Source organism: Oxyura jamaicensis, chromosome 5 (assembly GCF_011077185.1).
Source record: "Oxyura jamaicensis isolate SHBP4307 breed ruddy duck chromosome 5, BPBGC_Ojam_1.0, whole genome shotgun sequence".
NCBI classification, from domain to species: domain Eukaryota; kingdom Metazoa; phylum Chordata; class Aves; order Anseriformes; family Anatidae; genus Oxyura; species Oxyura jamaicensis.
The window spans coordinates 51,752,026-51,766,859 of NC_048897.1; the positions used below are offsets into that span (position 1 = coordinate 51,752,026).

The 14,834-nt window shown below is 54.1% G+C and overlaps 1 protein-coding gene across 6 annotated transcripts in view; it reads left to right on the plus strand.

Moving 5' to 3' along the window:
• Positions 1 to 14,834, plus strand: part of NIN (ninein) — a 59,477-nt gene that overhangs the window by 15,317 nt on the left and 29,326 nt on the right. For all 6 annotated transcript variants that reach the window (XM_035328987.1, XM_035328990.1, XM_035328988.1 and 3 more), the window contains exons 4-13: positions 84 to 253; positions 5,682 to 5,721; positions 6,865 to 7,055; positions 8,170 to 8,316; positions 8,913 to 9,080; positions 10,342 to 10,478; positions 11,411 to 11,551; positions 12,124 to 12,298; positions 13,253 to 13,363; positions 14,165 to 14,254. In XM_035328987.1, coding sequence (XP_035184878.1) covers positions 84 to 253; positions 5,682 to 5,721; positions 6,865 to 7,055; positions 8,170 to 8,316; positions 8,913 to 9,080; positions 10,342 to 10,478; positions 11,411 to 11,551; positions 12,124 to 12,298; positions 13,253 to 13,363; positions 14,165 to 14,254 — 1,370 coding nt within the window. The remainder of the gene's footprint in view (positions 1 to 83; positions 254 to 5,681; positions 5,722 to 6,864; positions 7,056 to 8,169; positions 8,317 to 8,912; positions 9,081 to 10,341; positions 10,479 to 11,410; positions 11,552 to 12,123; positions 12,299 to 13,252; positions 13,364 to 14,164; positions 14,255 to 14,834) is intronic.

The window sequence follows — 14,834 nt, forward strand, 5'->3', positions numbered from 1 at the left end:
CAGCCAAACCAGTTGTGTGAGCGGGGAGCCCAGGCAGGACCTGCAAAAACGTTACCGACGTGCTTTGTTCTCAAACTTCACAGATTCCTCCCCAGAAGCGCAGCCCAAGTACATCAAAGGCGGCAAACGCTACGGCCGGCGCTCGTTGCCGGAGTTCCGGGCATCGGTGGAGGATTTCACCGAGGTGACCGTCCTCGAGCCGCTGGGCGAGGAAGCGCGGCCCCCGCACATCGCTCCCGGTGGCTGCGAGGAGGTGAGGCTTTGCTTTTGGGGTATGCCTGTGGCCATGGCTAAACAAAGTGGGCAGCTCTGTGATGCGCAAGCATGGAGGTGGTTGAGATGTCCTTGGGGCTCACCAAGCGAGGGGGACGATCCCCTCTGGCTGTCCCCCCGTGATCTGTTGGTCATCTCCTACAGCAGGTGACCCCAAAATCCCTCTCTCTGACCCCAAAATCCTGCCTGGGATCAGCTCTGCAGAGCTGTGGGGATCCCAGGAGGAGCTGGGCATGCGCAGTGGTGCGGTGACGTGCGCTCACCGTGCTCCCGGCCAGCAATTAAATGCTGGCTGCCTCCGTGGCTAACGAGGTGTGGGCTGGGAGCGAAGCGAGCAGAAGGAGCGTGTCCTCCTCCATTAGCTCACCCAGGAAAACCCCGCCAGGCCCTGGTGTGTTGGTGGGAGGGATGGGGAAGGGCACACCGCCATCAGAGTGCTTGGCGGAGCGGGGATCGGCAGCAGGCGGCTGCCGTGGGACGGTGCCGGCATCTCAGAGCTGTCGCCTTCATGATTTGGCCATTTGTGGGTTCAGCCAAATGGCCAAAAGTGTTTTCTTTCCCCAGCGAGCCACTTGTAAGGCTGTGCTCCTGCCCTGGTGCCACGGGGAGGGTGCTTAGTGCTGGGCACCCCCAGCTCCGAGCAGCATGGGCGCCAACAGGGTGCACACTCACACTCTGGTTCTGCTTCTCCAAAGAAATCTGAAGGTGAAGGAGAGCCTGGCTGGGCATTGGCACACATTAACATGCTGCCACGGCAGCATTTCCTCGGAGCTGGGCCTGTTCCAGCCCACCGAGGGCTTGCCAGGCATTGTCAATAAAGCAGTGAGCGCTCAGGAGTGCGCGGCACAAGTTTTCCAGTGGGCAGGGGAAACGTGCTGCTCTCTGCCCTCCTCCTCCCGGCTTCCCTTGTGCTCTCCCCAGCAAGAGGGGGGCTCTGCAGCCACCCTGCACACAGGGATGCTCAGCCCTGAGCAGGGAAGGAAGGGAGAATTTTCCAATTTCCAGGTTCACAGCCATATGTGTTACTATTCCTGTGAAGCTGAGCTTTCAAAAAAAGCTCAAAGAACATTTTTTTTTCCCAAAAGGCAGCTTCTTTACCCTGCCTTCTTGCTCGCTGCCCTGGGTGATGCTCACCCACCTCCTGGTGCTGGGCTGCCCTGCCCTGGAAACCAGCACGAATCCTCCCACGCCCCCCAGGGAAGCGATGCCCTCGATAGGAGAGGGCACTCTAATTTTATTCCTCGGTGTTAGCTGTTGGGTAGGTGCGAAGGGCTGCTCCATTAACAAGGTCAGTAATTAACTAAATCGGTGCCTAACAGCCTTGGTGCAGCTGGCAGGGAGCGCGGCCTCTTGGTGCGCCTCTCCGGGTGGATGGGGTGGCTAATTCCCTTGAAACGTGAGCCAAAAAAAAACAGGATAAATCTGTAAAATTTGCGTTTTTAATCTTTATCAGCATTCTTATCCTGTCTGTACGAGGATCATATTTTGGTATACATAGAAATTGTTTTCTTGGAGGCTCTGGGGTTGAGATGCTGCCTGGTGCTGGGGGCTCCTGAGGCACTGATGTTTTGGGGCTGGACACAACCATTTCCCCCTTTTTCTTTTTTCCTGCTGTGCACATGAACGTGCTGCTGACTGTGCTCAGACTGTCTCCAGCTCGGGGTGTTTTGCCAGCCTGAGAACTGGGGCAGCGCGGCTTAATTGGCGCTTGCTTTCAGCCGGTGCCAATTAGAAGGGCTCGGGCTCTGTCTGGGAGGCTTCCTTCCCTCTCAGCCTCTCATCTCGTGTTTGTGGAGCCGGGGAGGGCTGGTCCGTGGGGATCGGCTGCCCCGAGTGGCTCCGCCACCTCATCCAGGTGCTGCTGGACCAAGCCCCGAGCAGCCGGGGCTGAGCTCGGTGGCATCGCTGCCACCGGGGTGTCGCCGGGTTCCTGGGCAGGAATCTGTGGCTTTGGTGGCTTTGTGGATGTGGTGCTGCTGGAGCTGTGACACTGAAAGCCCCTACAAACGCAACGTGAAAACTTGAGGAGGTTGAAGCCGCTTATCTCCAGCCCCGGTTGTTGGATGAGATTGCTTCATCCCAAAAGCTCGATGCAGGGGGTGCTTTGTTGGGCCCCTGGTGGCTGAGAGCCAGCCAAGCGTGCCTGGGGAGCGCTGTGGCCTTGCTCCTGTTCCCTTTTTGCCTGGTGTTATGTGTGGGGCAGGTCTGGTGGCTGCGGGCTGCTGACCCCAAGCCGGGCACAGCACCCTCTGCCTCTGGGGTCAGAGCCGGTGGGTCCCCAGCTCCACGTCCCTGTGCATGTGGCCAAATGCGTCCCGTCCCAAGGTTGTGCTGACTTCCAGGCCTCGGGGTCAGGCATCTGTCGTCTCCCCTCGCCCAGCTGCTGGGCTCTGCTCCGGGAAAGGTCCCTCTGTCACTGCAGGAGGCAAAACCTCACAAACTGCTGTTGTGTCCCAGCCCCGTCCCTTCAGTGCCTGCTGAAGTTGCTCGTTCCCTCAGCATCTGCGTGCTGGCTTCTGCCCAGCGTGGTGTCTGCTGGGGCTCCTCCACAGGAGGAGAGGGCAGAGCTGTGCCCTGCTCCCTGCTGGAAGGCTGCTGAGCTACGGGGCTGTACCAGAGCAGCAGGCTCGGCTTTTTTTTCCTTATCCTGCAAAAATCGGGATCTGCAGGTGACAGCTCAGCACGGTGCTTGCTCTCCCCAAAGGTGCATTTACTGGTGCTTGGCAGCTAAAGATAACCACGAGGAGGCTCATGGAGCTCTGCTGTCCCTCGGCAGTCCTCGCTGTGACCATTTGTCCCCAGGCAGAGGCTGCGGGGCTGCCAGCCCTGGTGCGAGGGATCGCCTCGCCGTGTGCGCAGCAGGCTCAGCGTGCGCCCCTGCTCGTCGCCTTAATTAGCAATATATTCTGGGGGAGAACAAAGCTCTGTCTCGCTGGAGCAGATGGCAGGGTGGGAGAGGTTGCTGCGTTGTTATGGGGAGAGGCCACGGCGAGCAAACGGCACAGGCTGCAGATGCTCGCCCGGGCCCCGAGCTGGAGGGGCGGCGAGCAATGAAAGCCGCGGCCATCTGCCGCTCGGCGTGCGGGGCACGCGCCTGCCCCAATAATGCATTCCTGAGCCCCCCGTGCCGTGCGTGACCCACATCCAGCTGGAGCACCGCCGCCCGGGGACAATGCCCTGCCTGACACCGCCGTGCGTCGGCCCCAAGCCCCCTTTGTCCTCCCCATGGCGGTGCCGACCCCGAGCCCCCGCCGCACAAAGGGCACCCCGGGGCCCCCGGGAATGCTGCCGGGGGGTCACGACAGCCCCCTGGGGCTGGTGGTGAGGGGGTGCCCGTCTGTGGCCCCCAGTGGTTGGTGTCTTCAGGTTGTTTTGTGCTCGTGGTTCTAGTGTGTGCTGTGGTCTGGGGGCTCCTGGAGTTCTGGTTGTTTTTTTTTTTATATATATATTTGTTTTTGTTTGGTTTGGACAAGTCCTTGATGTGAGAGGTTCTGGTGCTAAACGGTTTAGATTCTTTAAACAAAAATTATATAGAGGTGAATATACACACACCGCTTATGCAGAAAGACTTGGACACAGCAGTGGGCCCTGTTCTGAGCATCGTTGCCCAGTTAATCCTTGGTGGTCCCCTTCTGAGGACGGGACAGCAGGGCAGGGGCTGCTTCTGGCACCCAAAGGTGCCTTCTCCCCGCACGCCGAGGGCCGTTGTGTATGGACCAGCACTTAGAAGGCAGGGTGCTGCCTGCCTGCACACTTTGGGGAGCAGGGGCTGGTCTTTGCTTTTACAGTACATGTTGCCTCAGCTCCTGCTTTGTGTGATCAGCACGATGGGTTATCGAGGAGTCTGCCCACCCTAATGGTGGTGGATTTAGCTTAATAGCTCGTTTGGGTTGAAATGCACAGCTTTCTGGTGTGTTGTTCCTGGCTTTGGAATATCCAGCAGATCTTCAGATATCCAGCAGAGCTGTAGGCTCCAGCCCTGTCTGTGCCAGCCTGATCGCTGCCTGCAGCCTCCTGGGGGAGCAAAGATCCCAGATCTCCTCCTGGGTTCCTGCTCTCTCGGGCTCCTGCCCTGGCCCCAAAACCAAACGGGTGCTTGGAGATGCTGTGGCTCTGAGCAGCCCTTCCCTCATCCGGCAGCCGAAACGGGCGCAAGCAGCAGAGCTAAAAAAGTACAGTGACCTAATCCAGTTCCCATGGTAACGCTGTAGATTAATGGCTTTTAGCTGTAATCTGAATGAGACGTATTGAACTTTTCTGTGATGATTTAGAGCCTCTTTATGTCCTGGGTGACTTTGACATCCAATCCATCAGTGCCATGCATGCGCAAGCACGCGCTCGTGATTGTGGAGAAGTAACATCTGCCACTGCTGCTAAACTAGGAGTTAATATTGCTGAGCATGGCTCGTTAGCAAATCCCCTCAGCTGGTACAAGGCTGGTGGTGGCAGGACAGCACATAATGCACGGGAAGTCATTTTGAGCACTGCACTTCTGCCCTGCTCCTGGTGCTGCCTGAGCTGCTGCAGCATTGGCTTGGAAGAAGTAGGATGGCTTAAGAGCAGCAAAGAGATTTTTCCTCCTCTGTGTAGCTCAGGGAGCTTGTGGGCAGTGCAGTTTGCTCTCCTGACCCACAGCTATGGCCAGCAGAGGTGTTTTGGGGCGGGTTTGCACAGGCTGCTGGCCCTCCAGCTCTGCAGGCAGATGGGTCCCCCTTGCAAAACTGGAAGCACAAAGCAGCGAGAGCTTCATTTCCCACATCGTGTGTGCTCTGGGAGCAGGTGTCCCCGTTGCACTCATGCGAGGGGGTTCATTGCAGCCTAATTGCCTGCTGCTCATGAGCTTTGCCTGGGCTGCTCGGGATCTGCAGCTGGCGCAGGTGATGCGTGATCCCCCGGGGAGGGCCGTGGGGTGGTGGTTATGTTACAGGCTGCCCACAGTGGGGATGCTCGAGGCTCCGAGTGGGCTCTGCTCTCATCCTGGAGCTCAGGCTGGCTGTGTGTGGGATCTGTGAAGGCTTCAGGAGTCACCCTGCCCCAGGATGCTGTAAGGAAGGGGTAGCACGCACTCAGATGCTGCCTACGTGCAGCACACGATCCTCGCCACATCCCCCCTCTCTTATCAATACCGCCAAGAAAGCAGCACGGCTCTGATCTGCTGCCGCGCCTCTCCTAGGTCGGCTGGGGGGCTTTGTCAGTCCTGTGCCTTATCCCCACGGCAGCACCGTGCCTGCCAGCAGCAGGCAGCATCAAAAAGCCGGGGGCTGCCAGCCTGGCCCGCTGAGACCAAGGAGATGAAAGCCTGGCGGCGGCTGGAGCCCTGCCGCTCGTTTGATGCTGGTGGTGGAGCCTTTCGTCAGCGCCGTGCCTTGCTGTAATAACAACCTGGGAACCCTTTGTTTTCTCCCCAGCACTGGAAGACGCGGGGCAGCGAGGAGTACGAGGCAGAGGGTAAGAGCAAGCAGCTGGACATTTTCGTCTTCAAAGCCCAAAGGAGCGCAACCAAAGCGTGCAGCGGGGCTGCCTCAGGCTGGCGGTGCTGGCGTGGGCCCGGCACGGGGTCAAGCAAGCAAAGCCCCACACGGCGCAGCCCCTGTGGCCATCCCGTGCTCTGTCATGGCCACGCTTTGTCCCTCCTGCTGTCGGCACGGCCCTGCTGGAGATGGAGGCAAGCCCCATGCAGGGAGGAAACCGGGCTCCTTGAAGGCACTGCCTTATGGCCGAGCATCTCCAGGCCTGGTCCTGGTCCTGGGTGCGCTTTGGGGGCTGTGGGGCTGTGTCAGTGCCAACCGGTCCTTAGGGCCCTCCTGTGGGAGAGGAGCGGGGTGACCCCGGGGTGGGAGCTCCTCGTCCTGCCCCAGCACCACGGCCGTGGCTGTGGAACTGAGCTGGGGCAGCATCGGGCCACATCCTGCTCGGCTGTGGGGAGTGTCGAGGGGTTTACAGGGGGCTGGTTCACGTGGGGATGCTCTGGGGAGGACAGACCCTGGTAAAGGAGCTGGTGGGGCTGTGGCAAGATTCCCTGCGTGCTTCTGGCATCCCCAAACTGGCCTCTCACATGAACACTCAGCAAAACCCACAGCATGGGAAGATGTGCTTATAGCTAAGCCATGCAGCTTCTAATTGCCTCAACACCCCTGCCACATTAGCCGCGATCTAACCCCTACCCTGTCTAACGGGACCATGTTTTTGCTCCAAAAGTCCCTTTCCCAGCCCCTGGGGTGAGGTGGCAGCCACAAGGAGGTGGCCTTGCAGCTGAGCAAGCTGTGGCTGTTTTGTGTCCAGTGGCTGCATGTGTTTCCAGCTGGGTAAGGCTGTGCTCAAGGCAGTTGGCTGGAGGTGAAGGGAATTTGTGCAAGTTAAATATTGTCCGAGGGCTGCTGCTGCTGCAGAGTCTGGCAGCCAAGCTGGTGCTGGATGTACCCCAAAACTCAAGCTGTGCTCTGTGCGTTGGGGTCTGCAGAGCTCCTTGCTGAGCAAGCAGGGAGTCTCTGGCTGCCCATTGGGGTCCCATGTGGCATGCAGAGCCCACGGATCTCCTGATGGTCACTCGGGAGCAGTCCCATACACCGGAGCTGTTATCCCCCGATTCAGGGCAGCTGCGCTTCTGGAACCCGGACGACCTGAACGCCTCTCCCGGCACCTCGCTGCCCACGCCGGAGTGGATAGAGGAGAAACTGCAGGAGGTCTGCGAGCACCTCGGCATCACCAGGGATGGCCACTTGAACCGCAAGAAGCTCGTCTCCATCTGCGAGCAGTTCGGGCTCCAAAATGTCAGTGGGGAGGTGAGTGGCCGTGGGGCTGGCTCGCACCTGGATGTGTTGGTGCTGCCACAGACTCCTCCTGCCTTGTGGCTCACCACGAGCCCAGAGCACAAGTGCAGGTTAACAGCTCCCTGCTTGGGAGGTGGTGTCCAGCTCTGCTGCTTTCCAAGGGGTTTGTTGGCATTGAACCACCAGAAGGCTGTGCTGGTCCGAGGCAGCTGCCTTGCACCGTAATGCCTGTCCATCGTCGTGTAGCATCGCAGGGTAAACTTTAAATTAAAAAGCATACCTTGGATTCCAAGCATGACTCCTTCATCCTAGGATCCTTCTATTTAGAAAGTAAATATTGGTTCCAATATTCACAGATAGGTGCTTTTGACTTTGCAAAGACCTGCGGGCTGTCTTTTGTCCTCCAGAGTCCCTGAGTAAATTATTCCTTTAGCAAAATGTCTCTTTAAGATTCAGTGCTTTTTTTAATAAAACTGTTTTCCATCTTAGAATACCATGGCTTGAAACAGTTTCCTTCATAAAGCTTGTTTCTGGGCTGCTATTCCTTTGCAGCATTTGCAGAAATGTTTTCAGGATATTGAAGTGTAGGAAAGGCAGAAAGTGGGAGAAATAAACTGAAGACAAAGGAATAGGAAGGGACTATCATAACATCGCTGATCCTAATATGCTTAGTCTTGCCTGTGAGAAAGAAGATTGCCCTGAAGTATAAAATAGATTTATTGTAACCTTGTAGTGCCTTACTATTTTTTGTTCAGTCACTTCAGATGCTGCAGAGGTTTGGGCATTTTTCTCACGATCTTGCAGTAAATTCCTCATGTCACCTGGGCTCGGGAGCAGGGCGAAATGAGGCTTTTCCACACTGCCTTACAAGATGGATGCTCAAAGATAACCACGATAAGGAGCTTATGTGCTTTGGCAGGCAGGATTTCAGCAGCATGAATAGCTCTGCAGTTTTCTGTAAGACGACTTTCCCAGTCCGAGCTGATGCAGTGAGCCCGGCAGCTCTTTTGGTCCCTTTGCTTTACTCTTTCCCTGTAGAGATCTCTGGACTCTGTCTGCTGTGCCAAGTTTTTCTGCAGTGCTTGTGGCAATAACAGACGTGGTTTCTGTTCCCTGTTGCTCACAGGTGCTCGAGGGGGTGCTCCACAGCCTGGACCAAGATGGCACCATGAGCGTGGAGGATTTCTTCTACGGCTTGCTCCGAAACGGGAAGCCGCTTACGCCCTCGGCATCCACCCCATACCGACAGCTGAAGAGACACCTCTCCATGCAGGTAAGGGGCTGCTCGGGGCTGTCAGGATGGGGATGAGGCAGGAGGCATCCTCCTGGGGAGGGGAAGAGATGGCCCCTTTGAAGTACTGGGGTTTGGGGGTGCACCTTGCAGGATGTGGTGGACACTAAATAAGGGGTGCAAGCTGTGCACAGGGGGGAAAACATGGCCAGAGGTTGGCTGCAGGCTGTGGGCATGCACATCCCATGTGCTTCAATTTTTTTTTCTTTTGGGAGTTTGGAGTTGCTGCCCATCTCTGGCTGGAAGCTGAGGGCTGTAACACAGGTGCCCATGCAGCCTCTAAGGGAAAAGCAACACTTAAAAGCAGGTGGTGAAAAAACACTTCAGGAGCACTGAGAACCCATCCAAAGCTATTCCTCTTCGGATTTATTTGAAGCCCAAAGCACCTGGTTGTGCTGCAGTGCCACAAGGTCAGCTGCAGCGCTCCTGCTGGGGGTTTGCATGGCAGCAAGGAAAAACAGGCGAAATCCTTCACCTCCAGGCTGCTGCTGGTGCAGTTAGGCTCGAGAGCCTTCCTCGCCCCAGGGCAGGTACCTGGCTCTGCCCACATCCTGCCACAGCTCTCTCCCTCTCCGCAGTCCTTCGATGAGAGCGGGAGGCGCACAGCCGGCCCCACCGCCATGCCCAGCACCCTCGGGTTCTGCCTCTTCTCCAGCCTGGATGACGGGATGGGCTACGGCTGCGTGGAGGGCATCCTCGACTGCTGGCACCAGGAGGGCGTCGAGAACAGCCAGGACATCCTGAAGGTAATCAGCAGGCACAGCTTGCTCCCTGTCTTTGCCTTATTTCCCCCTTTAACGAGGTTCTGGGCCGTAACTGGATTTTTCTCATCTAAAATTCCTGGTGCTAGCGTAACTGTTCTGGGAAATCTGTAATTTCGTACATTGAAAGGATGGTGCATCCCAGAGAGCTGAAAGTTAATGATAAAATGTAATGGGACTTCCAGCTCAGCTCGAAGAGGTCACCTACATTTGTACAAAGCAATTTAATTCCTTTAACTCACTGAAGAGCAGCACCTGCAAACCTCTTAGTGCTTCAGTGACCTGGGTTATGGCTTGCACTGGAGTGGAGGTCAGAGTTTGAAACCCTGCCCAGTAATTATACAGAGTAAAAGGGTCATGTGTATTGCAAATCAGGTACCTGAAGCAAACCGCTTCCCTGCCCGTCCTGCTGGAAGCTGTGGATGGGGTAAGACACTTCCACATGCCTGTTCCGAGACCCTCTGGGTTGCTGGCAGTGACAAGGACAGGTTTTTCTTAGCATTTCGTGTCCGTGCCAGTTTTGAACATCCAGGCTGCCATAAGCACTTTATTCACAACTGTTGCCGCTCTCAGGCAAATAAAACCCTTTTGGAGCCTGGACTCAGCCCAGCTTGATAACTCCGCATTGTTTTAACCAGACCTGCACGGTCTGCCTCTAACTCACCTCCTGCCAGGTGCTGCCTTTAGCCCACAGCCGGCCTCGTTGGCCGTGCCGCTGCGTGGTTTCAGCAGCATGGGTGCAGTAGCTGCACCACTAGCTGTACTGTGCGCTCCTCTGTGCTTGTGCAAGGTCAGGGGGAAGGAAAATACAGTCAGTTACTACTGATAACATGCTGGAAGAGGTGGGATCTTTACTGTGAAACCTCCTGCAAGACCTCTTCTGTATTGCCTCTATTACAACACCCTCTTTTTATGCCAACGCTTTCAACCAAGCACTTTCTTGCCTTTTAAAATATTCAAATGCTGCCAGTGCAAGAGAATTAATACTCCTAATTCATGGGCTTACTTTCCTCTTGGCCTTGCAGTGTAGCCATCGTTTTTCCATCTGCAGAGCCGGCAGCAGCACTTTAACGTAGGAAGGTGCCTTGAGAGGTCTGTTCTATTGCCCCAAAGCCATTCCTAAAGGGTTCATCAGCAAGCAAAGGTCTTTTCTGAGCCTCCCCAGTTCATTCTCCTCCATCACGTACAAACATTCAGGCTCCTGCAGGGCAAGAAGGCTCTGCTCTAATGGCGTGTTTTTCTGCAGGCTTTGGACTTCAGCTTGGATGGGAAGGTGAACTTGACAGAGCTGACTCTGGCTCTAGAAAACGAGCTTTTAATAACCAAGAACAGCATCCACCAGGCAGCCCTGGCGAGCTTCAAAATGGAGATAAGGCATTTGCTGTAAGTCGCTGGGATTGTTGTATCTGCTTCCTCCCTGCCTCCCGGGGGGTTTGCCCAGCAGGGGCTTAAGGAGCAGCTGATGAGCGGCAGCACGGCCCCTCCGAGGGGCATCGCACTGCCTGTCCCCCTGGTCAGAACCATTGAATTCATCGTTTTTTGGGTTTACTTGGATAAAATACCCAAGTATCACAGGAGAACGTGCTGTGGGGGAAATCAAAGCATCAGGCTGTTCTCAGCCTGAAAGGGTCAGCGCAGTCTGCAGTGGTTGTTGGCCAAGGAACACAGAAGTGTTCGGGCAGAGGCTAGCGCAACCTGATAAGCAGCACTGCAAATCCTAAATGCTTTCTGGGAGTACTTTTACATAGAGATATGTGAGGTACACATCATGAGTCTCCACTTTTTTTTCATTTGAATATCAATGCAGCTTGACTTTGCACGGGACTTGTGGTGCAGGCTTCTTATTTGTGCATCACCTTGTATGATTTTGGTTATTAAGACCGCAGATGTGTTACCCATCAGCTTATCACTCATGCCTATGAGCTCCCCAGCTCACTTTTAGAGCAAAAGACGAAGCTTCCCACTGTGCGGCTCTACATTTTTTTTATTCTGTGGGGAGATTTGTTATTGAGTTTCCACCAAGAAAGCAGCTCAAGACAGCAAATCTTGTTAACTTGTGATTAAAATAGATGGGATGAAATGTGAGGATGAAGCGGTAAAGGCAATAAAATGAGAACAATAAATGGGGCGGGGGGTTTGCATCTGGTTCAGGACCTGTGGGGGTATTAAGACCAGCCCGAGCTGTGTGCCCAAGCTCATAGCTAGTGACAGGTGTAGCTGTGGATAAAAGCCCCCCAGAAACTTTTCCAGCCCTCTGGCAAGCCTCTCCTCTGGGGGAGGGCTACCCTAACCCAGCACAACCACGTTCTCCCTAGGGAGCGGGTGGACCAAGTGGCCAGGGAGAAAGAGAAGCTGCGGTCGGACTTGGAAAAAGCCGAAAAGCTGAAATCCCTGATGGCCTCCGAAGTCGATGACCACCACGCTGCGATAGAGCGCCGGAACGAGTACAACCTCAGGTACAGTGTCCTGGGACACCCCGGGTGAGCGTGAGCAGCTCCTGCCTGTCCTCGTCATCGCTGCAGGTGTTGGTGATGGAGGTAGAGGCTTGGGAGGAAGGACAGGAGAGGTGTGAACACCTGTGGTTTCGATGAAAACTGAGCCTGAGGACTTGAACAGTGTTTGGCCATGCTAAAGCATTTGTTGTCCTTACCCCTACCTGCCAGACCTGTCTGTGGGTCCCAAATCCCATCCTCTGCTCCTCACCCTTGCCCTGTCACCCTGCTGTCTGTGCATGCAGCTCACCTTCCCCATTACGAGGTGCGTGCCGAAGTGGAACTTCAAATGTTAACATCACTGGCTGCGGAAAAGTCTGGCTTAATCCTAAAACCCTGGCCAGACTGTGGGTGCACATCTAAAATTCACCAAGCACCGCACGGCCGATCTGCACGGTTAATCCACACGCTTCTGTCTGGATCCAGCCCTGATAGGGACAGCGGCTCCGTGTGTGCCAATACCGCGCAGCTTAACGCGGTGATATTTGCTGCCTGCTTCCCTTTGTGAGCTTTCCTTGCCTTTGATGCCTTAACAGGAAGCTGGATGAGGAATACAAGGAACGAATCGCAGCTCTAAAGAACGAACTCCGGAAAGAGCGGGAGCAAATCCTGCAGCAGGCTAATAAGCAGCGGCTGGAGCTGGAGCAGGAGATAGAAAAGCTGAAAACCGATGAGAACTACATCCGTGACCGCCTCACCCTCTCCCTGAAGGTAACGGGGACTGAATGCAAATGGCACTTTCTCCTAAAAGCCAAGGGTAGGCAGAAGCAGGGAGCGATGCTTGTGATTGATCCTTGCTGAGAGGATCTGTGCCAGCGTATATTGAGCTAGGTGAAAGTGGCTTTAGCTGCAAGATAAAGGCACATCCATAACAGTGTTTTGGGGTCACCTTGATCGGTTACTGCTAGGACTTGTAGGGCTCCCTTTCAGATTTCTGCTGCCACGTGTGCAGGGTGGATGTGTACAGATCTCGGGTGGCTGCTTGCATGGCTGGCCCTCTGGCTGCCTGGCCAGGAGGTCGTGTCTTCATGAAGCTTAAAACATTGCTTAAATCTCTAAAGCAAACTTATTGTTGTTCCATTTGAAAGACTCTTTGCTGCCTTGCAATGGTATTGGTCACCTGTGACCCTACACATTCAAATCCTTTTTCCAAATGTTTTTAGGAAAAAAAATCAAAATTTTTTACACTTAAATCACTTTTTTTTTTCTGAATCTGACAGCTGCTTTATTGTAATTTAATGTTTTGTTATTTTTTTTTAAGCTGAGCAAAAGTTAAAGGTCATGGTGCTGCCTTACAAATAGCAAAAGCGCTGACAGTCAGTATGAGCTGACCTCCTTAAGGATGTTCAGGAGAGCGGTTTCTGAACAGGTCAGCTGTCCTTCTGGTGCCAGGGAAAGTGTAAAATGCTCCTCGTGAAGCAGGGATTGGCAAGTGAGAGGAGTGTGTGCCTGGTGGCCTCCAGGCCCGCAGCCAGCGTACACTCACTGCTCTGATGCGCACGTGTGAACAGTGGGAAAGAAATTCACAGCTCCTGTCATCGGCTGCAACTCATGGCGGTGCTGTGCTCTGACTTGACTGGGAGACTGCTCTTCTCGAATGAGCTGCCATTTGCTGGTGCTTCCCTCTTCCAAATGCTGAGGCTGTCGGGTTTCTGTTTGGTTCAGGAAAACAGCCGTCTGGAAAGCGAGCTCTTGGAAACGGGAGAGAAGCTGGCGGAATATGAAAGCTTGGCAAGCAAGCTGCAGAGGAACTTGGAGAATGTCCTGACTGAGAAGGTAAATCCTCCTCTCGCCAGCATGTGTCCAGAGCTGAATCTGCTTTGAGCTGGTGGTGGGGTCCCCGGAGGTCTTTACTAAGGGGAATGGACAAGTGCTGAGCTGTGCAGCCCGACTGCCTCCGGTTAAGGGAGCTGCGGATACCCCACCCTTGCCACAATCCTCTGCTAATTGCTAACAGCAAGCCCTACAGTGAGGCAGTCATTCCACAGGTTTGCAGGGATTTTTTCCCCAGTATTGAGTTTTGCAGTACAGCTCCGTTCTGGGACAGATGATACCTGAGGTGTCCGGTGTTATGTGGCATCTCTGCTAAAACTGCACCTGAAAACTGAGATGAACAGCTGAGTGTGGCGATGATATAACAAACTCATCAGGATATCAGCTTCTCCAAAGGTGTTTCTGTGCATGTGCTTCTATAGACGAAGGCTCCTTGGTGATGATTCTGTAATGATCCTCACCCAGCATCTGTTTTCCAGACTTGTTTCACGTTGGAAATGTTTATTTCTACAAAATACGCTTATTTTGTACATCCATTAAGACAGAAAGGTGTGGTCTGAAATCAAAGTTAGTATTAAGACTGATGGTAAGATAGCAGCTAGTATCTGTTAGGGAGGTTCTTCCCTTTTTTGGATTCCCTAGGGGAATTTGGATTTCCCTGGGGGAATAATAAATAAATAAATAAATAAAACACAAGAAAGAAAAAATCAGAGGAAAGAGGGAGCAGGCAGCAGGACTGCTTGAGAGCTGCATCCCAGCAGGGGCATGTGAAAGACTGACTGGGTCCTGTTGATGCCGTTTCAGTACGGTGACCTCGATCCCAGCAGCGCAGAATTCTTCCTGCAGGAGGAGAGGCTGGCACAAATGAAGAGCAAGTACGAGCTGCAGTGCAGGGTGAGTCGAGCCCTGGGGCTGGGGAGACCTGGCACCCAAGGGATGCATCTTCACCAAGAGCATCCTTTCTGGAAATGGCTAAGCGTGGCAGCATGCAATGTAATGCTGCTGTTTGTGATGGTTTGGTTGATTTCTTTTTTACATTAATCTGTGCTCTTAGGTGGTGGAAAGCTTTTACCGCAGAAGCAAATGGTCGAGAGAAGACAAGATGCCTTAGGGGTGGGCTGGAATAGGATATATGGAGCCTCCTTTGCTCCACTGGTGTAAATCAAGCTTAATTCTGTGTGGCAATGCACCAGTGGCTTGTCTGATTTGTGAAATAAAGGATGCCCTCATTTGAATTTAAAGCTGCAGGAATAAGATATCTGAGTTATGTCAGTTTCTGGAACAGCAATAGTTTAAGAAAATAGAACTATACGGATTTAAAGCTTGCCTTCTCCAATCTTGTGCAGCTGAATGCTCCTTTAAGGTGGGCCTGCAAGTGTCTATTTCCAAACCTGTTTTCTGAGGACTACAATGATGACAACATTCAGCTCACCTGTTCTGCTTTATCCTTTTCCTTCAATGAAGGACCCTCTTG